This window comes from Cavia porcellus, unplaced genomic scaffold (genome assembly GCF_034190915.1).
Source record: "Cavia porcellus strain 051 isolate PalLab524CR breed Dunkin Hartley unplaced genomic scaffold, mCavPor4.1 scaffold_21, whole genome shotgun sequence".
NCBI classification, from domain to species: domain Eukaryota; kingdom Metazoa; phylum Chordata; class Mammalia; order Rodentia; family Caviidae; genus Cavia; species Cavia porcellus.
The window spans coordinates 35,217,346-35,243,554 of NW_026947504.1; the positions used below are offsets into that span (position 1 = coordinate 35,217,346).

At 39.1% G+C, this 26,209-nt stretch overlaps 1 protein-coding gene across 3 annotated transcripts in view; it reads right to left on the reverse strand.

Annotated features, from left to right (window-relative positions):
• The window catches only part of Flt1 (fms related receptor tyrosine kinase 1), a 166,883-nt gene that overhangs the window by 121,338 nt on the left and 19,336 nt on the right, over positions 1–26,209 (reverse strand). For all 3 annotated transcript variants that reach the window (XM_003477257.4, XM_013141002.2, XM_023560475.2), the window contains exons 3-4: positions 17,481–17,577; positions 16,376–16,599 (exon numbers count right to left, since the gene is read on the reverse strand). In XM_003477257.4, the coding sequence (XP_003477305.2) occupies positions 16,376–16,599; positions 17,481–17,577 (321 nt within the window). The remainder of the gene's footprint in view (positions 1–16,375; positions 16,600–17,480; positions 17,578–26,209) is intronic.

A 26,209-nucleotide genomic window follows, 5' to 3' on the forward strand; every position in this document is an offset into this window, starting at 1 on the left:
GTATTATACATAATGACCAAGTGGGATTTGTTCCAGGAATACAAGATTAGTTCTACATATCAATAGAATAAAAACCTCAAGTCACATGATTATCACAAGACATACAGAAAAAACACTGAAAACACTCACCAAGGAGTATAATGGGACATTCTCAATCTGATAAATGCTGTTTCCAAAAACCGCAGTTAACACTATACTTAATGGTAAAATACTGGATTCTTTTCCTTTAAAGTCAAGAACAAGACAGCGTTGCCCAGCACTGCTATTCAACAGTAGAGGAGGGGGGTCAGGCAGGTCATTTAAGCACTTTCAAAAATGGCTTTACAGGTTGGAAAGATAAAAATAGTACAGCTACTTTGGGAGACGGTTTGTATTTTCAGATGACATGAAAATCCTAAGGAGCTCACTAAAACGTATTAGAACTATTACGTTCAGGAAGATTTCAGGACAGAAGAGCAAAAATTATACTTCTATACACTGTCCGCTTGCAGTGGACACCCTGAAAGTGAAATTATAGAGAGTCAGCATCAAAAAGATAAAAGTACTTAGTACAAAAATTGTACCTTGAAAAGTATAAAACATTGTGGAAAGAGATTGAAGGTCGAAATAAATGAGAAAACATACCATATTCATGGATTGGAAGACAGTATTAAGATGTCAGTGTTCTGAATTGATCTACAAATTCAATGAAATCCCTTTAAGAATCCCAGATAATGTCTTTGTAGAAATAATGTGATTCTTAAATTAAGAGAATTTCAAGAGACCCAGAATAGACAAAATAATCTTGAAAAAGAACAGCAAATTTCAAGAACTGAACACTTGTTGATTTCAAAACTAATACTACCAACAACCATGAATAAGACAGTATGGTATCAGAATAAGAATAGAATTAGAAATCAAAGAAGTGGACCTGAGAGTTCAGAAACACATCCATAAATCTATGGTCAGCTGATTTCCAGAAAGACCATTCAGAAAGACCAACAAATGTTGCTGGAATAACAAATTACACCCTATATAAATATTAATCAAAAATAGGCAAGAGATATAAATATAAGAGTTAACTATAAAATTCTTAGGGGAAACCTTAAGGTAAATCTTCATGGTCTCAGAGTTGGGATCATATTCTTAAATGTGATACCAAGCGCACAAACAACAATTAGAGAAATTGGACCTCATTAAAATTAAAAACTTTTATGCTTCAAAGGACACAATCCAAGAAGTAAATTATAACCCAAAGAACAGGAGAAAATATTTGTGAATGATATATTTGCTAAGGCACTTTTATCTAGAATGTATATATTTATATATCCAGAATATATTTTTAAAATACAAAATATATACTTATACTTTGTATTTTAAAATATATAATATATACTTATTTAGAATACATAAAAGTTCAGGTACATATTATATATACTATAATGTATCTAGACTATATAAAATATATTTATGATATACAATTTTATAAATTCAACAACCCTATCAACTCTAATTATAAAATAATTAATGGTAAAGGGCTCTGAATAGGCATTTTCCCAAAAATGAAAGGTTGTTCAACATCAAGGAAATACTAATCAAAAGCACATCTACTAATGGAGATATAACAACACACACACACACGAGTAATAAGTATTGTCCACGATGTGGAGAAATGGAAATCTACCTCCACTGTTGATGGGACGTAAAATGGAACCGTCACACTGCACTACAGGCTGGTATTTCCTCCAAGGGTTAAACAGAATTACCATGTGACCCAAAATTTCTACCTTGATCTACTCAAGTAAATGAAAACTTACCATTCACATAAAAGCTTATATATACAAGGTTAAGTAAAGTATTATTCAAAGTAGCCAAAAATCAGAAACAAATTAAATGCCCAACAAATAATAAAGGGATAGATAAAATACAGTGTATCTATACAGTGGAATATTATTTAGCAATAGGAGGGAAGGACTGATACATAACACATGAACAAATATTATGCTAAATTACAGAAGCCAGTCACAAAAGATCATGTTTTATATGAAATATCCAGAAGAGGCAAAACTAGAGAGACAAAAAGTACCCAGATGGTCTCTTAGGGGTGGAGAAATAAGGGGGAGGGGAAGATATTTCTTGTTGCCATGGTGAAATGTTCTAAAATTGATTGGTAGAAGAATGATTGCTTCTTCTTGTCAATATAAGAAAAAGTAGGTGAATTTGATGGTGTGTGAATTATATCGCAATAAAATTTATTTTGAAAGAGAACAGAGCTTTGGACTCTCTCTTAGGAGCGTCCTGCTCTTTTTGAGCTGCAATGGTTCCTGGAGCTCCTCCAGGGCCCGTACAACCTTTCTCTCTCTCCAATTCACATTTGGACTGGGTCACCCACAAAAGGTGAGGTTTTTACCTGTGCCAAAGATATCCTGATTCTACATGTGTCCTTCAGTTGTCCCTGGCAGCCTGGTCAGCAGTGAGCACGGGAAACATCCCTGCCTTCATTTAGACGCGGCTGCTTGCCCAACGCAGCTGAGTAGAGCAGTCCTCAAGGACTGAAAATCAGTGTTTCCCAGTGAGTTATCAGAGTGGACAATGGAGCATCATAAACACCTCAGCTATTATTTACCAGCTGAAAACAACAGTTGTCACCACTACTGGATGCTCAGTTTCCAGATCAAAAGTGATAAGAAAGAAAAAAAATACTTTGACTCATGAAATCAGCTGGCAGATTCTGCCATTGAAACAAAGACTTGGAGTTTACACAAAGATTTCTGTTGGCTCAAGTCAAAGGGAGAAAGGATTGAGTTTCAGACTCAAGTGCCAGCCTATTAAAAAATAGATTTGTGCGCTGTCAGACAAGCAATCCCTCTTTCTAACAAAGCTCTTTCCTACTTCCCGCCTTTGGAAAAGGACATGGGTTTTGTCTTGGCCTCTGAAGTTTGACTGCATCATTTAAAACAGGACTGAAGAGCAGAGGAAGAGAAAGAGGAGGTCAGGAGACAGCAAGGCACAGTCCCCCTCTCTTCTGGCTTTTGTGATCTGCAAAGTTCACTTCCTGGAATGTGGGCTCCAGCAGGGAATCAGGAGAATCAATCCCCTCAATCCACTGACCAGAAGAGAGTGGTCACACGGCACAGTCAGTAGATGTCTATGCAGAAGACACTAGAAGAAGCAGGAAGAATCAGAACACATTAATATGCAGCACTGGGCATACGGCCTTGTCCAGGGACTTCAAAGTCCTCATCGTCTAGCTGGTTGGACATTCATGCACACCCCACCCACATATTGGTTAAGAGTAAAGGAAATATTAAACTTTGCCTTAAAGGTGAGAAGAGTCATCATTTTAAAAATTGACAGGCAAGATGTAAATAAGCTACTGACTGAAGATGCCAGTATGAGGGGAAGCTTGATGAATCCTAAGGTCAGGAAAGTCAGGGCTTCTGTGTACCAGAGCTGGCTGGCTGCTCTGTGTCCTTCTCCCCGGATGACTGAGCTCCACCAGCCCCTCCCCTTGATCTCCTCTGAGGCAACCTGAAGGAGAAAGAGAAAGGGAGGAAGAGGAAAGAGAAAGGGGGAAGAGAAGAATGGGAAAAGGAGAGAGAAGAGGAAAGAAATGGAGGAGAAAAGTACAAGAAAAAGCACAAAGCTTCAGCACACAACGGTAACTCTTCAACTGCCAAACGCTCTGGTCATGTCCCAAGTTCCTGTAACTCCTTGTACTGCCTCTGAGTTATAAAAGTGTGAGGGACCATTAAGGATACCCTGAGGAAACTGAGCCCCATAGAGGAGGCACATTCCAGGGGTACGGAAAAAATAATATTAATAGCTGGGCCAAACCAAACTAAATTCAGGTTTCCTCATCCTGTACCAGTTTTTCTCTACTACATAAAAATCTGATCTTGACACTGTTACATGACTCAGAACCAACAATTATAACTTCAATGATCTACATACAATAGGAGAAATGATGGCCCAGCGATAGAAGTAACATGGAACTTTCTGGAAAAACCTAGCAATGTGGAACAACAGAACGATAAATCCCCCAATTTGAATGTAGCTTGTCTTAGCTCTCTCTGCTGTAAGGTACTGGGAACTCCATGACAGACTGTAATGACTTCCTCCAAACCAACAGCCAAATGAGATCACGCCTGATTCACAGAGAGTACAGAGGGAATTCTCTCTCAATTCCAGGGGCTGCTTGGTCAGATCGCGCTCTCCACTGGGTTCTCCTACAGCAGCCTCAATGTGTTCCCTCCATCAGGACAGTAGCCCCTTTACACACATGTGTAGGGAAGTCAGGAGCCAGGGGTACACAGATGGGGTACACAGATGATCTCTGCTACTACAGGACTCCTTGGGATTCAGCTGCAGCATCCAGAATGTGGCCCAGTGTCCTGTTCCTAGGCTCATGATTTGTTTTGCATTCATTCACAGTGTCTGTGCGAGGGAGAGCAATATTGACTCTACTCCAGAGACCATGCAAGGTGGGCAGAAGAGAGGAAGAACTGCTAGAGACTACACTGGAGGCGCGGTAGTGGTTTAGAATGTGGGGTGCTGTGTCTGAAAAGGGGCAGCCCCTGCTTCCGGCCACAAATTGCTACCAACCAAGAGTGTGGCCAGTGTGGCTAGAGATTCTGATTTTTAAAGCACATAAGAAATCAGGTTTTTTACTCTTCTAGTTATTAAATATTGGCAGTCAGAAGTACCGCGCTGCCAATCCAGCCTGAATCCGATGTGCAGTCTTCCGGTTTGCAATCCTGCACTGCACACAGAGGTCCAAGGGAACCAGGGTGAAGCTGGATAAAGACATATTGGGAAGGCCGGGGCCTCAGATGCAATCAGCTCTGGACCCCAGACTTGATTTCATCACTTATTAAGTATGCAACCTTGGACACAGTACTGAATTTCTCTAACTTTGCTGAACAGCATTGATAAAGAATTTAATTCATTGGATTGTTATGAAATTGGCCAAGCCTGATATCAATGAATGATAGTGACGTGCACAGAGTATTTAATGAATGTCAAGAGCGGAAATGTCTGGAGGCATCATCTCCTCATCTCCTAAACAGTTCATTCCAAGTTTGAACAACATTGGATTTTAGAAAAGGTTTCCTTACATCAAGCTGAAATCTGCCTGTATTGGCCTCTGTTCTTAGTCTTCTACCAGCTTGGAGTATAGAGATGAAGTCTAATCTCTTTCACATAAGAACACTTGAAAGAAGACAGTCTCCCTATGTCCTCTATTTTCCCAGTGAGTCAATTATTAAAAATAACCATTTCAGTCCCTTTAGTTGATCTTGACAGAGGAAATAATAAAATGATCCAGTTATTTAGTACTATGGCTCTCTGAGGCAAGTGCCCATTTTACAGATGAAGAAATTTGCTTTGGAAATCCTATTTACATTGTTTCCCTTGAGGTGTAAACTAAACAGTAACACTAGTGCCTCCTTTATTCTGGACATCATGTACTTGTTAGTGTAGCCCCAACTGGATTCATTTTCTTTTCCTTTTTTTTTTTGTACTGGGAACCAAACTCAGGACCTTGTGCTGCCAGGCAGGTATCACTGGTTGGATTCATTTCCTTAGTGAAAGAGGTCAGCTGAAAGTCTGTATTCCTTCCCAGATATGCTTTGTCAGCTGATGCCAAGAACAAGACAAGGCTGTCCCCTCTCGTTACTCCTTTTCATCATTGTACTGGAAGCTGAACTAATGGGGTAAATTACAAGAAGGTGATGCACATATATAGATTAGAAAGAAAAAAATCAAACTATCATTGTTTGCAAATAATGTGATCAGATATATAGAAAATATGCAAGAATCAACAAAATATTCCTGGATGTAATAAGTGACTATAAAAAGTTGCAGGATACAAAATTAATATACAAAGTCAGTTACTTTCCTCTATACCAAAAAAGTGAAATTAGAAATACTATTTTAGATTAGCACTCCCCAAAATGAAATGCTTGAGCATAAATCTAACAAAAATGACAAGGCTCTGGGGCTGGGGATTTAGCTCAGCGGCGTAAGCGTTTGCCTTGCAAGCAGGCAGCCGTGAGTTCGATCCCTGGTACCGATAAAAAGGAAAAAGACAAAAAAAAAAAAAAAAAAAAAAAGACAAGGCTCTATATACATGAAAAACACTACACAACCATTATGAGAAAACCAAAGAACTAAACAAATGGAACAATGTTTCACATTCATAAAAACATTCACTATTGTAAAACTGTCAGTTCTTCCCAACTTGATCTATAGACTCAGGGCAATCCCAACAGAAATCCCAGAGGTTATGTTATGGATTTTAGTAAATTGATCTAACATTTTGGTGGTGAGCAAAAGAATCCACTATCTAAGAAGAAAAAAAAATCGAAGCACAACAACTGACTCTCAAGACTTAATATCAGCTGACAGTAATCAAGATAGTGATATTGGGGAACAATAAATAGACCAGTAAAAAAAAAAATAGAGAGCTTAGAAATAGACTCTCATAAACACAGCCAACTGATCTTTGACAAAAGAGAAATGCATTCAATGGGTCAAAAGGTAGTCTTTTCAACAAATGGTGCTGGAACAACCAGACATGAACACGCAATTTTAAAAAAAGTGTAGACACAAACCTTACACAGAATGAATCATAGACCTACGTGTAAAATTCAAGACCACAAAAATCCTCGAATATAGAAGGAAACCTAGATAACCTTGGGTAAGTCAATGAATTTTTTAGATAAAATAGCAAAGGCACAACCCCTGAAAGAAAGAACTGATAAGCTAGATTTCATTAAAATTAAAAAATTATGCTCTACCAAAAACAGTATCAAGAGAATAAGACAAAAAAAAAAAAAAAAAAAAAACACAAACGGGGCAAAATATCTACAAAAAACACAGCTAATAAAGGACCGTTATCAGAAATTCATTCTAAGAATAGAAAAAAAAAAACTATTCAAAAATGGGCCCCAAACTTTAGCAATTATCTTATCAAAGAAATATAAAGTGGCAGATAAACACATGAAAAGATGTCCCATATCATGTCATAGAGACATGCAAAACTAAAGCACTGAGCACTACATACCTATGAGAATATCAAAATCCTGAACCTAACATCGAATGCCAGTAAGGATATGAAACACAGAGGACACTTAAGTGCACATTACTAAATGAAAGAAAAAGATACAGTGATTGCCAGGAACTGGGATTGGAGGGAGGGATGAATAAGAGGGCACACCAGATTTTCAGCACCGTGGAAATACTGTGCATGACACTATAACAATGGGACCCACGTCACGATACACTCGGCTAAACTCACTGACAGTACAACACAGTGACAGCCAGTAAACTGTGGCCTTTGATGGTTATAGAGTCTCACTGCAGGCTCTTCAGTGGTAACAGGTATCCTCCACGGTAGGCTGGGGATACCCAGGTCACCTCTGCATGTTCCTCGCAGTTTTGCTGAGAACCTGCAACTGAGCTATGAAACACACACACACACACACACACACACACACACACAGATAGTGCTACCTCCTAGGGTTGTTATGCAAAGTGCTTAGGAGGTGTCCAGCAGAGTAATCTATCCAAGTGTTAGCAATTATTCTTAAGCAACTTCTCCAAAGTCAAAGACCTAAGAAGTATCAGAACAGGGATTTGCAAACAAACCGAAGCCCAGGTTATATTGTTTCAACTGTAACTTATTAATTGGTATTTGAGGAAGGAAGGAAGGAAAGGAGAGGTATTTAGTACTCAGTAAGCCAACAGATTTTGAGTAGTACAGTTAGCTATGATTATTGCTTAATGTGACAGCAAAAATACATCCAATGACAGAACAATTATTTTAAATAGTAAAGGAAAGTTGTAGAGTATTAGAACTGCAATGACCATAAAGATAAAAACAGATCACCTCATAACTTAAACATCGTTAAAGTGATGAAGTGTCAGACACTTAAAGCCTGTTCAGTTTAAGGGGATTTTTTTTTCTGAAAAAGTCCCTTGCTCATTTTTCTTAAAAGATGTGAAGGAGATTTTTTATTTAAATCCTTCAACTCATAAAGGTTTGACCCACTATTTTCCACATTTCTTGATTGGAGGGAAATATGAGAGTATGTGGTTGACTTTATCACCTTTGGACTCCACTATCATCTTGAGATTTCATGACTTTACCCCAGTCATCAGCTTTTGAAAGTCTTAAATTGTGTCCAAGAGTTTCATTTGAGACTACGCTCATTCTGATTATTTTTTTAGGATTTATGCAGTTCTGCTAATGCCTGGTGATACATGATTTGACTCTCGAGAGCTAGCATGCCAAGATCTTCTGGCATGGAGTCCAGGGAGCACTAGGAATTGGTCTCTTTCTGAGGGAAAAGTCTAATCAAGTGAAGGTGCCATCAAGTGTGAAGATGACATTCCTGGGCACATCCTGGGTGAACACAAAGCCTTGGGTGAGGGTTGAGAGATGCAACATATCTGTCTGCCAGCTTTTCCACCAACACAAGTGGCTTCAGACAAAACCACAAGGGTTTCCATAGTAGAGTCAATGTCCCTCGGTATTTAACGACAAAAGGCTTCTAGAAGAGAAATGTGAAATCGCAGGGCTTAACAACATCAAGAATGTCTTCCATCAGTTTTTTATTGTAGCTGAAAAGGAAATTGTTAAGAGTTAAGTTACTCTTTTCTAAAGTCTCACCATGTGGTCCTAATCAGCTGTCCCTTAGTGATGGATAGAACGGATAATCTCCTTCATGCTTCAGCCCTACAAGAAGCACACAGCCAGGATGTAGAGGGGCTTGTTTCCCAAGGAAAACTCAGTGATTTAACCCAACATCCATGCATATTTTAAACCCTAAAAATATTTATTTCTCCTCTCTCACAATTTTATTTTTTAAAAAAATCCTGATCTTGCACAAGAGTTTTGATGAATCTATATGCAGAGAGGCCAGAAAATTCCTAAGAACTCTTTATGGAAGATTCTTTGAGGCGGCATTTTGCAAATGCAAATCAGTTTGACTGCTAACATTTTAGGAAATCCAACTAGGTTTCCAGATTCGTAGTCCGGAATCTGTCAGTCCAGACTTCAGTTACCCCAACTTGTCCATGCTGTCACCTGTATCAGGTCAGAATGTGAGAAGAAAACCCCAGCTGCCACCCAGACTGTCTGCATTTGCAGTGGCTCAAGCAGCCACTGCGTTGGAAGTCACAATCTCTGGGACAAAACGCGGAAACCAATTCCTATCTGGAAGTTTGTGCCACAAGAAACACAAGTATCAGAAGATAGGTAGGAGCCATGTGGTAGAGATAGAGGCGAAATAAGCCAGGGAGGGCTGGGGAGAGATTCTTTCGATGGGCAGGGGAAAGAGAGAATGAAAACATGTTGAAAACTCAAAATCTAAAACTGTACACATTCATCAGGCAAAGGTTAATGGCAGATTTCCTAAAAAACCCACTCCTGAGAACCCAGCTGGCTAATGGAGAAGAGTTCTTGCTCATTTGCTCATTTTTAGTCAGTTGATTGTTCTTTTTCTACAAAATGTAAACTGTTTGGGTCCATTTTATAATGGAAAAGAAGTCTGCTGACTAGAAACTACATTTTATCTTTAAAGTTTCTCGGACAAAATCATGCCAGTGGTTCCTTAGAAATACTCCAGAGGCTTTGGTAGTCACGCAGCCTTCCTGTTCATCACACTTGCGGCTCGGGAAGCATCAGTACCTTCTTTTCAGTCTAGGATGAAGAACTCTGAGGCTGTGTGGTCGGTCTGCACCATCACTTCCCTGCCCATTACATCTTCTGTGTTAACTGAATTTGTTAAACCAGCGCGGGAAACTGAGTGTCAGCCTGCTAAGGCAGTGCTGGCCGAGCAGCTTGTCTGCATCTGCAGTTGTGATGGATCTAGGAAAAAAACTCAAGGAAGGGGATGTTGGAATCACCTCCACATCCCGTAAAACATTAGTGGAGTTCTCCCTAAGGACAACAGCAGGAGCCCGTTCCCCTGAGAGACCCCCTTTAGAACAGTTGTTATTCTTACATATAAATAAATAAAACCTTTGCCTTTTAATACAAATCTGTGAGCCGCGATCCTAGAAAGTAACTGGAAAGTTTCAAAATTATAGGACTATCTTGGCTTTTTCTGTCTCCCTTAGAAAAATGCAGCAGGGTCTTTACATTTAGCAGGTTTGTTACATACATCTGTAGACAGACAGACCCCTTCTGTTCAGAGAAACTCTGGGTAGACATACTTGTGCAAAGCCCAGATCAGCAACATGAAGAGGGTACTTTAGCTGCCAGCAGCACCGTACCGTATGGCCTGACTGGTGAATGGAGGGCATTGATGTCCACCACCGCTGGTTTCAATAGTGCTGTGCAAAAAACGTGGTGCACACAATTGGCACTGCTTTCCTATATAGCAAGATAGGTAAAGCCTACCCTTCTTACTTTAAACTTACAGTGGCGAGTTCTACAGTGAGAAGTATGTGTTGTATCATAGCTATTAAACAAACACACACATCCATATAATGGAAACAATTGTTTTACTAAAGAGCATTTATCCTTGCTATTTGCAATATACTTGGATATCTCCACATTATCCTATTGCTTTTAATCTCTTTAGTACTGGTTACAACCCACTCATTTGGTTCTGCAGCCCACAAATGGGCTGGGATGTTTTAAAACACCCAAATGCTCCGCTTTGTGGTCCTTCCTCGTGCTGTGTGAGGGATGTAGCAGAGACACCAGAATGCAGACAGCAGGAGCCAGAACAAAGCTCTGTCCCCAGGGGATGCCAACACAAACCTCCGTGTCCAGAATTTGCTTCTCTAAGGTCTATTACTAAAAAACACAGTCTGAAAGTAGCTTAAAAGAAAAATTGAATTTGAGATTTTTAAAATGTAACAATGATGTAATTTATGTCCTCAAAGACTAAACAACAAGCAGGTCATAGGCTGAGGTCAAGAGCTCCCCTGCAGTGCGGGGTGGGGGGTGTGGGGGGGACTAGCCCTCACCTGGCTTCTGACTGGGACCTCTCCCTGGCTGGGCACTTTATGAGCTGCCTCTCTTGCGAAAGTCAAGGTTGTTTCTGACATGAAAAATGGAGAAAATAGCAACTCAGTTGCACTCTGCGATAATGGTAAATGCTTTTAAGAAAACCTCAAGTAAACTGTAAAGAAGGACCCAAATGTATTAGAGTTATTATGAAATAGAAAGAAAATGTTCAAATGCGAAGGGGAACAAGGGTGGGCGACAGGAAAGGAAAGGGAAAAGTTGTTGTTTTTTTAAAGTGAGAAAAGGAAAAAATGAAAACAAAGCTTTTGTAAATGAGGAGGGAGGAGGGGTTGAAGGGAGGGTAGAAGAATGGAAAAAAAAGAAACAAGTTATATCATGTGCAGATACAAATTCTCATTCTGTATACCAATAAAATATGACTGGAAAAGAAAAAGAAAACCTCAAGTGTACAGATGTGTATACAGAATCCTCAGAACATCTACGGGGTTAGGATTATTACTTGCTCAGGCTCCATTAGAGGTTTTTCCTACTAAACATATTTATGTAAATAAATGCATAGTTCTTCTTCTGCAGAATACGTGTACTGTTAGAAACCCTACTAGTTTTTGGTTATAGACCCAATATGTCTGCTAATTTTTCTAGCTCTGTGAATGCAGATCTCATCATTCTACGCACATGAAAAAGCAGTGGAAAAAACAATATTTTTAAAACACTCCAACCTATTTCCTTTAACAGACTCAGAAAGAAGAACAACCGAGAAAAGAGAAGGAAAAAAGATAAGTTTCTTTCTACAGGAAAAAGCAAGAGATACTCACCCAGCCCTCCCCCTCCCCCAGTTTTTTCACTTTCTAATTATAGCCTTTAAAGTGAAGACTTCTATTGAGGTAGTTCCTATAGGTTTGGGGCTGGAGAAAGAAGGAATGCAATCTAATTTTACAGTGTAGGAAACTTAACTTGCTGAGTTCAAAGTTTTGCTAACTAAACTGAAGATATTGACAAAATATTAAATACACTGGAGAGGCTGTGTAAAAACTCTTCAGTCACTTTTCATACTTTTCAGTCACAATTCATACATTATAATAATTTTAATGCAATCCTCCAACTTTTAGAAAAGGCTGGCCTATAGTCAATTTCTTGTGCATACCAGAGCATCAAAAACAAGTATGAAAGTGTTATTTTTTCTCTAGAGGGGCTAGCTAGCCAGCCCTAACATTATTATTCTTCTAGAAATCTTTTAAAATTAGCAACAAATTAGGAGTTATATTGCAGTTTTCTATGATCTCAAATTTTAAAGCTTTACTAATAGTTTTTCAGTTATTCTAATTCAAAAGCCAAGTGCACAGACTACACCAAGGTGCATCTGGGGTGATGACAATGGCGATGATGCCATTGGACCTGAAAGCAATTGAGTGGAACAGAGGACCACGTGGCTAGAGGACTGGGCACGAGCTGCCTTATTGTTCCTTGTGGAATTTGAATCCACTCTGGTTCTTTGCTCCCCCCACCCACCAGCCATCTAACCCCGGGGCTGAAGGAATCCCTGAAATCCACCAGCTCCTTCACCACCACTGTGGTGGGCTGGGGTCACCCCTCTCTTGCCTTGGTGCACACAGCAGACTTCCTGTCCCTTCCCCGCTCCCACCACCGAGACCACCTGTGCTTTTTCCCACTAAACAGATTTCTGCATTTCCCATGCCCTCTACAGAGTCTTGTTGGAAAGTAGATTCTCAGGCCTTCATTTGAGAAGAATGAAAAGAGCAATACTTCACTGCACTGTGGGAAGGCTTAAGTGGCATAATATAAACAAAACCATTTGTTTAAGTAAAGAATAACATGACAAATGTAAGAAATCATATTAATGGGAAATGTAATTTGCCAGACAATTGAGTAACTAACTAAAGTAGTTAAATATAATTACTTTAGTAATTAAAATTATTTAATGCATTGTACTAGATTTGGAAGATTTATACAAGCTGTGGTGATAAAGTGGCCATATTATTTTTTCTATATACTAGATATTGGATGCTAATATGCAAATCAGTGCCTATGTGAAACTGTGTCTTATGCAGCAGCAATCAATAATGTCTAATTACTAGTTTATTCATAATGCACACGGATTTGCTGATATGCAGACAAAAGAATAGACCAGAAATCTGCCTTTTCAAAAGATATCTAAACAGAGTTTGTCATACAGTTTCTTTATAGAAAACGAAAATGAAATGCCAGCATATCTGCTCATGTTTATCAAGGTTAGAAATCATCAAAGAGACTAACATGTTCTGAAGTAAATATTCAACAGTAAATAAGTCATAGTGAGTTAATATCTAGTGAGTGATTACAGTCATGTAATAGGAAATGTTTGGAGTTTTATTAATCTCACAGACAATCCTCTGAGTTACCAGAGACAGGTATTGGGCCCCCAAACTAAAATAAACCTATCATGAGAATGTTCACTAAAAATGGAAGCAGAAGACCAAATTTTCTCAGAGAGTAAAATCATGAAAACAACAATACATAACATGTTAGTCTATTAGAAAAAATTCTAATTGTTTAGTGGATCATATCACAGCCATTCTGGACTTTAATAAAGTAAGACTAATGACAACTGCCAGGAAAAAGACAACAAGATAGGCCTTGCTTTACATAGTAGGGCAGTTACAGGCACAGGGCAAGTGATCCCTAAAAATCAGACGGTGAAATTTAATTAGCAAACAAGATTCACGATGCTTTCCTGTAACTATTACTATCATCTCAAATACCTCTTGCTGTTTGTACTATTCAAAAATAATCAGCCCCAGTATACGTCCTATTTTTCCAATGAACTCATAGAATATTCATTTGAACATAAATATTGTGTGTCATAATAAACCCTGAAGTACAAAGCATTTCACAATTCTTCCTTTTCCTAGAACAATCTTTGAAATAGGTAATTTTCTGGTGTCTAACAAATTATGCAGGAATATTGGGACTTATAACTTTATGCTATGTTAGCAGAGCAGACATGACAAATTCATAGCACAAGGACCAACAATAGTCCCAAACCCACATCAGACATCAGTAATCGATCCTGTCTCTCTTTCCCACTAACTCTAGAGTTTATGTTAATAATGGTTTAAACAATGTATCCCACAGATCACTTGTTAGCCAATTCATTTATTCATTTAGCAACTAGTGAAATTTTGCTGCGTGCCAGACACTGCCCTGGGGAGGCATGTTGCAGATAAAAGTAATCAAGAGATATGAAACTTTCTTGCCCTCTTGAAATTAGATGAACAACTGATCTGACACCCAGAGTAATGGTTGTTTGCCAAATTTTCTCTGTGTAGGTGAAACGGAAATAATTTTAAATAGCTAAGTTTCTCTTCTATTGTAAAAGAGGATTGGTAGGAGTAGACTCTAATCTCTACTTACTGGGTCCATAATCCTGGGATATTAAATGGAAAAAGAAGCGAACATTGTTTCTTAGGGAAAAAAAGATGATTTCTTTGATTCATGTAAGTGCCTGTTTGCAAGTTGGACTTATAAATGACGGAGAAAGGTTTAGGAGAATGTTGGTATGAATGTTTTGTTCCCCCATTCCTCAGAGAAACAGGAAGCCTCTAGGACCCATTGCAAAGTGCCTTCTTTTCTCCATGTGCTGGAAGAACGTAAGATGCTTTGGTACTAGAAAGAGAACAAATGGCTGGGTACATTATTTTTTCTCTCATCACTATCATGCATTGTATCTTCTTTCCCCTTGGGCTGCAAAATCGTCTCTCTCAAAGTCTCTGTTCATAATTCTGCACCCGCTCCACTCTGGCCTACTTTCTGTTTTCCATGCTCTCTTCCCTCCTGTGGAAGTGGACTAACTTCCTGCTCACAATTTCCCAGCCTGCCGCTGACTTTTCCCTGGAAAGAGCTGATGTATCCATGTGACAACAGACTGCTGGGCATTTAGTCCCTGCTGTTAGCCACCCCTGTCAGAACAGAGCTTGAGGAGAAGGGACATAAAAGTGGCTTGGGGGCTGGGGACATAGCACAGCACCTGTTAGGCGTGAAGTCATGAGCTCGATCCCCAGTACCAAACCAAACCAAACAAAAACCACATAAAACAGGGGCTCAGTCAAATCAGACTGACAAGCCAGGTATGCTGGTGTACACCTCCAAGTCCAGCAGTCTGGGTGGCTAAGGATTGTAAGATTGAGCTTGGCATAAGTAACTTAGGGACTAAGATTCTGTCTAATAAACAAACAAAACGGGATGCAGCTCTGTGAAAAGGCCCTGAGTTCAAGTTCAGATACAAGAAAAAAAAATCAAGCTGACAATAGCTGACAGTAGTATTATGTATTACTGCTGCTAGACTAACTGTGAACCTGGAGAATGACATATTATGCTCATTTAGAAGATTGGCTACTAGTCTTACTTCAAAATTTAAAAAAGAATTGCACCAAAATGTTAAAGCTACTGTACTACCTCCACTGCAAAGACCTTGTTCCTGAGCGTACCAGGAGGTGGACCCAGGGTAGAGACCTTTATTCATGCCGATAGCTGGTTGTCTTGTTTTCAATCCCTACTAATTTTGCTTTATATTCCCTAGGCCCCCCTCAACAAGTCTTGGAAACTGAAACTAAATCAGGAAGAACAAATGATAAGCCATTTTTCTCATTTTTTCCCAGGGGTCCATTTCTAGTGTCAGTGTATAGTCTCTTAAGAATTTTGTGCTTATTGAGTATTACTTCATGTATTCCTTCTCTAAGGAAAGAATTAAATTATAATGAAAATGGTTAATTTTTATCTTTTGGCCTTTTCTGCTCTACAATGGTGTATGTCAAGTTTTAAAGCATCACCGTGCTTGCTTAATGAGCATGAAACAACACACTATTATCAGAGGGAACCAAGTTTCTAACTGCTAGGAATTATAGCAATATTATATACTAATTTAGCAAAAAAAATTGTGCTGCACACATAATTGTGAGCATGGCCTCAAACACAGGAAGCATTCTTGCACATGCTAAGTGCTAAAATAAAACAATATTTTATGATTGTAACATATAAGAGAATGCAGTTGTGTCAATGGACCAAGGTCTCCTATCCTATTTTGGGCTTTCCAATAATTTAGAATTAGAATTAATATCCTATCATTCACTGACTATCCCACTGTGTACCAGACCCTACTCTAGATACTGTGGGTACTCTGGTAAAACAAATAGGCACGCATCTGTCCCTTAGCATTTACTGACCGGGTCTTTAAAACTTGTGGTTGAAATTGATGCTCAAGAAATGTATTAAAAATGCATTCTGTAAATGTGTACAACTGTATTGGAATCTCTTTCCTGGCCTTTCTTAGGAAAGCCACCTTACCACAAGATCAGGGGTTGATGTATGATCCACTACCAAGGTACAGCAAATAGATATAGAAAAGAGAAATCTTACCATTAACAAATACATAGATCTTAGATTCTGTTTGCTTCCCTTTTGGAGCAGCGGAAGGCAGATATTTGCAGCTGTAGAAGCCAGTTTGGTTTGCGTGAGCTGAATTCAAGGTCAAGGTACTACAGAATTGTTCGGTGTCTGTTTCACAGGCAGATTTAATTATGCTGAGCCGTTTATCCTTACGCAGAATTTTTGGAAAGGTCCACGAGTGGGGTGCTTCAGTCCTGCAGGCGGAGACAGCAAAACAAGGACTTAGCACCAGAACTTAGCACCAGTACTTAAGCATCCATTTTGCCAGTAGGAAACATTATTTTGAGGTTTTCTCTTAAGTGTGGTCATCATCCTTTTTCCGTGGGGGGGAAAATATGTCTTTTTGCTTTTTTTCCAGTTTTTATTTGTATTAGCACATGCTCACATTGCATAATGATTGCTTCCTTGCGGGGAGTGGGTACATGGACATATACATCTTACCTTTTTTCCTTCCCTTCCCCTCCCCCTTCTTTTCCACCTCCCCCCATCTCTTGATCCCTTCCCTTTTGAATAAAATTTATCTCCCTACTTCTTTTTATCTATCTTTTATTTTGCTCTTAATTTATATTTTAGGTCTCTTATGTAAGATATACTATGTGGTATTTAAACTTGTAAGTCTGGTTTATTTCACTTAACATTATGGTCTTAAATTGCATACATTTTACCACAAATTACTCAAATTCATACTCCTTTATGGCACAATAGTACTCCATTATGCATAAATACCACGGTCTTTTTTTCATTCATCTGTTGACAGACATACAGGCCGCTTCCTAGATTTAGCTTTATGAACTGTGTTGGTATAATCATGGGTGTGCTAATGCTCATTAAAGATACAAAAATGTTTGTGCATCATCATTCCCAGCTGTCCTCTAAGGGGGGTAATGCTGCCTCTTCCTTGGGAATCACCCTTGTGGGGAAGCAGGATACATGTAGCTGCAGAATCAGATCCCAGCAGACCCCCAGGTCTCTACCTCTCTACCTGGAAGGTGTCCTTTCTACTCTACTAGTGGATGAGGGATTTTTGCCTTGAGAAAAGCAAGTAGATCTTTCCTAAACGAACACAGCCTCTTACCTGCATTTGAGAGTGAGTGTCTGGCCTGCTTGCAAGACGTGCTGGGTGCCTTTTAAATTCAGTTCAGGACTTTTTAATGTTGAACCTGAACTTGGTCCTGGAAAACAAATTATTAAAATGTATTATTTGCAAATTGCCTTGCATATTTTCTAAATTATGTACGCAGGCATTCATTGAAAACAATTTTCTCTTAATTCACTTTTCTAGTTCAACTCTTGTTCACAAATATTATAGTTACTTTATACCACATAACCTAAATATTATATTACCCAAAAGGCATCTGTTGAGAACATCAAGATGTCACCATAGTAATATAAAATAACTTCTTCAAAACTTTTGAGATTAAATGTCATCTCAAACATATTTCTAATGTTGGATTTCTTCATACCAGTATGCATTATCTGGTGTGTAGGCCTATATAATATTTTTCTGGATAAAAGGGAAATATCAGACTGTACCTAATAAATAGAATAATTATGTGCAAATACAACTCTTTGGTTATTTAAGATAGGAATTCTAACTATCTTAATTAAATTATTATACATGTATCAAATTCCCATACTCTATCCCATACACATATACAATTAACAATTTTTTTTTGTCTTTTTCCTTTTTATCAGTACCGGGGATCGAACTCAGGACTGCCTGCTTACAAAGCAGGCGCTTATGCCGCTGAGCTAAATCTCCAGCTCCAACAATTTTTTTATACAGTAGAGAAATTATCTGTGTCTTAGGCATAATGCAGTCATTAGCTGAGCAGTGATGTTTTTGGATCAGTCATTTTTCTTTTGAGCTAGTTTCCTCATTTGGAAAATTAATTTTAGAGGCCATTGGTTTGTGTCACATAATCTACACATTCTTTCTTTCAAGGCACAGTGAAAAGGGAATTGGCTACCCTCAGTGACATTTGACAAGCATGTCTCACAGGGACCACTCTTAGTGACATTTGACAAGCATGTCCTTTAAAATCTATATGTGTCTTTATACCGTGCAGTACTGGTACCATCCCATGAGTAGCTGTGTGACCCTGGACAAGTCACCTCTCTCTCCAGATTCAGTTCCCTCATCTGTAGAACACGAGATGGGACTAAGGCTCTCGGCCATCCAGTGTGACTGTCTCAACTACATGACCTTTCAAGACCGAGATCCTACGGGGTCGAGCCTCCCTTGAAGCCCTCACTGACTACCAATAAGGGGCCCTCTTCCCTTCCCCTCATCTTCTCATCCCTCTTCCTCCTCCGCATCCTGCAGAGAAAGCTGTGATGTCTGGTGAAAGCAGGAGACAGGGCCCAGGATCAGTGACCCTTAGCAAAGAGTAGAGGTCAGAGGACCAAATTGCCTCTCCCATTTCTATCACAGAGTATTTTTCTGCGTATGTAATTGCAAAGAAGAATTTGAAGTGAATAGTATATGCTCTTTCAATGTTGCGATGATATAAATTAATATTTTAAGGTAACTTTTATAGACAATAGGTCCTGTATCAAAGTACAACTATGTTAGATAAAATGGCTCAAAGTTACTAATTTAAATTGAAATCACCATTTCATATAGATCCAGTTGGTCTATTAATAACTCCAAGAGATCTGAAAGCATCTAGTCCAGTGATTTGCTTTACAGATGAGGGAACTGAGGTCTGGAGAGGTGACCTGTACAGGGTCACAAGATACTCACTAGGCTGATACCAGTACTGTATTATATAGAGATGCATGCAGATTTTAAAACACTTTCCACCATTTGCTGTGGTAGCCTAAGAGATCCGATTTGAGCAAATGATTTTTCTTTCCTAAGGAATGATTTTTGTCTCTTTTCAGAACAAGTCATCCCATTCAAATATACATTTTGTGCTTTACTCATCTTTAGGGATTTTCTAAGGCGTTATGTAGCTCAACATCAGTAGGTTTTTCTAAAGCCACAGCCAGAAACTGATTAACAACTACCCTGAAAATTTTCCTGGCCAGAATAGTTTCTGCCTTTCTTTATGGACTGGAACTCCGGAGACTTAACTGAGCCATTGTTTCTGTGCTGGACAAGAACAACAAATCTTACTGCAGAGAATTCTGGCACTGCTTGGAGTTGGCTCTGTGATCTGAGCAGAGACAATCTGTTCTCCCATCCAGGACAACCCTTCATTTTCATAGCGTAGGTACCTGATACTTTGGTTTACAAATCATGTGACTATGTATCAGCAATCTAGAACACCGTACTCCTGAGAACCTATAACCTCAAGGAACTAAACCATGCCCAGATGAGAAAAGTACTACATTTACAATTCCTTAAATAGTAAGTTAACCCTCCTAAGATTTTTCTCTGCACTCTCGTGCTATCCTCCAGTCCAAAGACAACCTGAGTGGTGGCAGAATATTGGGGAAAAAATGGGAGTTATTAGAAAACTTGGCGGGGGTGCTAAGAAAATACTGTTCTATATAATTTGTCTCACCCAAAATCAATGCATTTTTCACTTGGAATGAGGACACTCCATTAAAGTAGTAAACTAAAGCAAAGAAAAAAAAAATAAAAGGAAGCTATATTTCCAAGTAACTGGACACTAAGCATAGCACTATTGTTGAGGAAATAGAAAAGCTGGATCTCATAAAACTTAATGGAAACCCCAAGATGATTGCCTAACAGGAAAACTTATTCTTCAAATGCTTTGAAATCACATTGTTACATGTTAAAATATTTCTCTGCGGCAATTTAATGTCCACATGCCTGCCAGAGTAAGGAAGATACAGTGAATATTTTTTGAGCATTTTCTATATATGAGATACTGTCTTATTAATGGTACATTCATAAAGGTGTGTGTCTTCACACCATAGGCAGTTCAGGTTTGTTCTTTTCCACTAGCTCAGTTGCACTGCCCATGTATATAACAGGTCCACAGGATGGTTCATTTTTAAGCATGGAGTGCAATAAATGATCAACAATTCCCCAAAGGGGTGGGTATTAAAATTTTCCACTGTTTGCCATGGTAGCCTACAGGTCTATTTGAAAGAATGATTTTATATCCTAATGAATGAACATGTCCTTTTTCATCAAAATCAATGACAGTATAATCATGAGGAGCATACAGTTTTTTAAATCAGAAAAGTATATCACACAATGACAGAAAGCAGTGCAGACCAATAAAATGTGTTTCATCATGTATGTTTTTGTTAGAAAAGACAATGACAGTCAAGCAGTGTGGACTAATTGCCTTAACAAACCAAAGTGTGTTATTTAAACAATGATACTTTCTATGCTCCTATGTGATTATCCATTGTTTTCCTGTTCCGTGTTGTCTAGTAGGTACAACTTTGTCTAGTAGGTAGAAATTTATAACCAACAAAAACCCCAGCTTTCCTTCCTCATTGGTCACGTGTCAGGCAGAAAGCCACCCTGGATTTCCCACCTTCATTTCATGAGGCAAAATGGAAGGTTATTTTTTTCTTCAGTAGGAAGAGTAAGTTTCCAATCAAAGAAGGCTTTATTTCACAACCACATTGAAAGCCCAGAGATTAAATCTCTTTCTTCTAAAGCTCTTCAAAGCCACTGTGATGGATACTAACAGAATGAACTCCCAGCAGAGGTCATTATGCACCAGACAAACTTGCTGTCACTTTTAGGGCTCAAAGATAACTCATGAAAAGACTGTAAGTATCTTCAGGGAACTTCTATGTTTATAGAACTCAATGCAACTTCAGGACATGTCCCCAGCTCCTTTATCTACCAGATGCCACTCCTGTGCCCCTAGTATATCAAAACCAAAAGGTTATTTTCAGTAAGAAAGGAGCTTTAGCTGAACATGATAAACCGCAGTTTGGTCAACAGTGGACTGCATAAATAATAGTGGTCACATAAGCCTAGGGACGTCATGGCCATCCTAGGTTATGTAAGTATACTCTGTGATGTTCACGCAACAAGGAACTTGCCTAAGACAAATTTCTCAGAACATTTTCCTGCTGTTAAGCAACCCGTGGCTGTGTAAATCATGGAAAAATCTGTTTTCTAGTTTTTGATGTAGAGTCATTTCTCTCTGCAGCTCGCTACTAACTAGTTCTCTCATGGCCAGGGGGAAGGTATGCTAAACCTCAGCTTTTCTGCTGTCAGTGGAAGAGGCAGACATCCATTTCCATCATCCCTGCCTAAGCATTGTTCTGAAATCATAGCCACTGATAACAATATACAAGCTAGAAATGATATTTTCACAATATTTATTGCTAATGAGAGGACAGCCCAATTTTTAAAATGGAGTAAGGACCTAAATAGACAGTTTTCCAAAGATGTACCAGTGACCAATAAGCATATGAACCGATGAAGGAATCCTTAGTAATAAAAAATGAACATTTAAAAATCACAACATACTACTTCATGTCTATTAGGCTACCTTAAATAAAAAGACAATAATAATTATTGTGAAGGACGTAGAAAAATTACAACCCTTATGTACTGCTTGTAGGGTTAAAGAATAGCACAGACACTTTGGAAAACAGCATGGAGGTTCCTCAAAAGGTTAAACAGAATTAGTCATAGGCTAAACTTACGACCCAACCCTTACACTCATAGGTGCCTCCCCAGGAGCAGACAAAACACACACCCACCTAACAACCTGTACACAAATGTCCACAGCAACATTACACATAATAGCCAAAAACTAGAAACAACTCAAATGTCTGTCAACTGGCAAATGAATAAAAAAATTTCTATATCCAGATAGCAGAATATTGCTTGACAACGAACAGGAGTAAAGTGCTGACACATGCTGCAACATAGACAAATCTTGGAAACAGAAATAGCCATGGGAGGGCATACACTAGATAGCAGATGGATCGCAAACTTCCAGCTTCCAGAATTATATAAAGTAAATTTCAAAACAAACAACAACAAATTAATGCTAAGTGAAATCAATCAGTCACAAAGAGCTGTATATTGTATGATTCCATTATATAAAATGTCTAAAACAAGCAAACCCACAGAGGGAGAAAGGAGGCTCCTGGGGACTAGAAGCTTGGGGAGGAGAGTGAAGAATGGCTTATAATGGGCTACTTGGGGTGATGACAATGTTTTAAGTTGGATAATGGTAATAACTGCATGTCTTCGAGTATATTCTAATCTCCTACACTCGTATTTGGGGCATCATATTCTGGTTTCCCAGAGACTAGAATTAAAATTTCATCGCAGCAACAGCATTTATTTAAAAAGAAAACTTATGACTAAACAGACTTCCACTGAAGCCCTGAAACACTGAGCCACCTTGAAATCCATTTCCACATGAAGACTCCATCAGTGTTAGATTTACCCTCATTGTTTTTCTATCTTCTTAAAGATTTATAAGACTGACTTTAGAAAAAACTCTGCTGCACATTTAGTAACATTATTTATGTAGAAGTTGTACATATATTTAAAACACTTGCTGTCTTCATTACAATCTTTTAAATTTCACATTAATTTAAAATTGCTTCTAAGTGCATATTTGGAACGTTAACTATTGAAATGAGAATTCCCTTGCATGTGTTTGTGGCACACAGTGAATCTGTCCCTTGTGGGAACATGTACAGGACACATCTCTTTCCACATCCTCTGTCCCTCTCTCCTCCCCCACCCCAACATCCTTCTCTTAGTCTTCTTCCGGAAACTGAGTCACATTGCCAATTACGTTGCTAGAGTTCTCTGAAGAAATCTACTGATGTTTCCTTTCATACTAAAATTATTGCTTTCTAATTTATTAGTTTTTAACTCGAAGCTTTGTATATTCGATTTGTTTTAAATGAGAAGCATCTGTCTTTGATTTTGCATACTGTGTTCTTAATAGTACATAATCCTATATGATACATAGCCTCTTTATCTAAATATAATTCCCCCCAGTATCATGTTTCTAAAATTTGAATTTAAGACCACGAGCCACTTACCAAGGTTGTTTGTGGCTGAACATAATTCACAATGAAAGATTTCTGCCTCAAGAGGTAGGTCCTTCAGAGCTCAAATTACACACACCAGTTCCCACAGAACCTCTTCCCTTGGAGGTGAGGGAGGGAGGGGGTAAAGAATGCAGCTGCAAATTTCAGCACTGTGAAAATGTGTGTTGGGATGCTAACTGCTACAGCGCTCTGGTTTTTAACAAAAAGTTCACTCTGGACCTTAACCTCTGTGTCATGCTTCCTTTTGGGCTTGTATTTATCAGATAATTTGAAGTGGACATTAGCACTGAATGCACTGATTAGAATTACTGCATCCATGAATCAGTGGTACTTGCTAAACTGAGAGGGACAAAGTGTGATGAAGGGTATTACCATGTTTCTTTTTCTTTGATTTCTTGGACAATGGACAAAGCCCAGAGGGTTTGCATTCTAGCTGCCAGTAGACCACACAGATGGTGTGAGAAATGGGCTAAGGATATAGCTCATGATATGCTACCTGCCTGACAAGTGCAAGGTACTGAGTTCAATTCCTGATACAAAGAAAAAAAGTGAAAATCATGGAAATTTGTATATCAGGATAAACCATGACCCAGAATTAGTATGATACTCATTTTTTAAAAATAATAGGTATATTTTCCTCCAGAAAAAAAAACTGGCCCCATTTATTTTTGGAGCTGGGGCTTGAACTCAGGGTCTCAGAAGCACACGCGCACACACACACAGACACACACACACATGCATCACAGATACACACACAGACAGACAGACACACACAGACATACACACACATCACAGACCTCCATCTCCACCACTAGTTCTGTTCTTTAACAACAGGCCTTCAATTAGGGAAAAATGATGGAAGGATGCGTATATGAATCCAGACACACATATACACCAGTCACTGTGCAGATGCTTGCATTGCTCCTTCTGTAAATTTCAGGTTTGTCTTGGCGGCAGTCAGGAGGTAGGTGGAAACGTGGAAGAAGCTTGGTGTGTGTTCGCCTTGTTCTCGTTCAGCCGAGATTAGGGAATGCCAGGCATGGAACTGTGTGGGGCAACAGCCTGGGGTTCTGACTCACTGCTGACTAATCCTCAAGAAGATAAGATTATTTGGGACTTTTAGATGGCAGTTTCACAACATAGAATATTTTAGGTTAGGATAATAGTGTTATTGATCTTCAGGATCCAAAAAGGGACTGGATGTTTAGTTAGCTACTGTTTGTAAAAAGCTTTTAAATCTCAGGGAAACTTTAAATCTTCATAGGAAACCAAGCCCGCTCTTTTACTACACCAAACCCACAAAAAAGATATTACTGATTTCTGGCTTTAGAGGTTTAGCTATGCTAGGTGATTCCCAAATCATGAGATTCGAAAGATGAAATCTCTGGCATCAGGGCCTTAACAGGAAATTCAAAGTGGTCATTTAAAGAGTATTAATGTCTGGACTTCAGGTGTCAAAAACAGGTCAAGAAGTTACTGGAGCGTGCAGTGTCAGAGGTGAGCCCTTGTACTCTCCCCGCCCCTCATCTCCCACCATAAGCCGTGATATTAAGTTTTTTTAAAATGTTTTTTCTTTTGCTCTGGTTTTAAAGCTGCCTCACAATTTATCTTTTATTTACGTGGATTGCATTTGGGATGGAACCCAGAGCCTCAGACATGCTAGGGATGTGCTCTGCCACTGAGTACACCCCCAGTCCCAGCAATTCATATTTCAATTGCCAGTCAACAAAACCCAGAAGCAGGTTTTGCAGCTCATAGCACAGGACACCATAGAGTCGGCCACTGAAGCGGCCGTGTCTACAGTGTCAGGAATTTGGGCAGAGTCCATTCCAACCCGGAATGTACCACGCTGTGTTTCCAAACCGAAGCAGAAGATGGTATGCACATACCCCACAGTCCAAATCAGACGTTTTCCCCATTCTATGCAGCATTAGGATTCTGGCTTTCAAGCAAAGATTCCTTTGCTGTTCAATAGCAACACCCCAATGACACAAGTCAAGACTTTACTCATTTATTTCCTTACGAAAGTGATTAAGTAGAAAGAAATCAATGTGGTTTAAAATGTACGCCAGCAGAGTCCCCAAATAACATCAGCATTCCTACGTCAGCTTTATAAGGAGAGCACGTCTTCAACCTGATTCTTGGAGATTTTTTTTTTTTACTTGAAACTGGCTTTTCAAAGGGTCATAGTTTAACAGAGCACATTCATTGATCATTAGGCTGTCACCATCTACCACCAGGAGCCAACCCTTCCAGTGACCTAGAGCCAGGCACCACGCTTTTTCATGTGACATCAGTTAATTAAGGTTGGACAGAGAGAGAGCTCTTGCTGATCAAGGGTTACCTTGTTCCCAAAAGTGCTCCACTCCCACAGCCACCATGCTTTATTGAATGAGTTCAAAACCCACCTCCCCCGAGCAGTCTGTGTCATTCGAGTTTACAGCACCTTGTCATGGAAGTCATCTGAGCTGCCTGGAGCAAAGGCCAAGATCTGGCTGACAGGGTACAAGACATAGCTCAGGCACTACCAAGAGAGACGTCTGGGGACCCTCCCTGGCTGTGCTGAGGGGCACATACAGAGCAAATGCTCTCTCCAACCTAGTAGCCCATAAAAAATGTTTTGTTTTGAAAGCCTTACCATTTTCTCTGTCAATAGCAGGAAGCTCATTTCAAGGGCTTATGCTTTTGTGGGGAAAATGGGCCCTTAAGTCTTGTTTTACTTAACAGGTTGTAATCACTAGCAGTGCCAGGCTGTAGTTCAAATTTAAGGTCATGAGTTATTTTAGGCCTGACTATATGTATATATAATACATATAATAAACATGTAAAAACAGC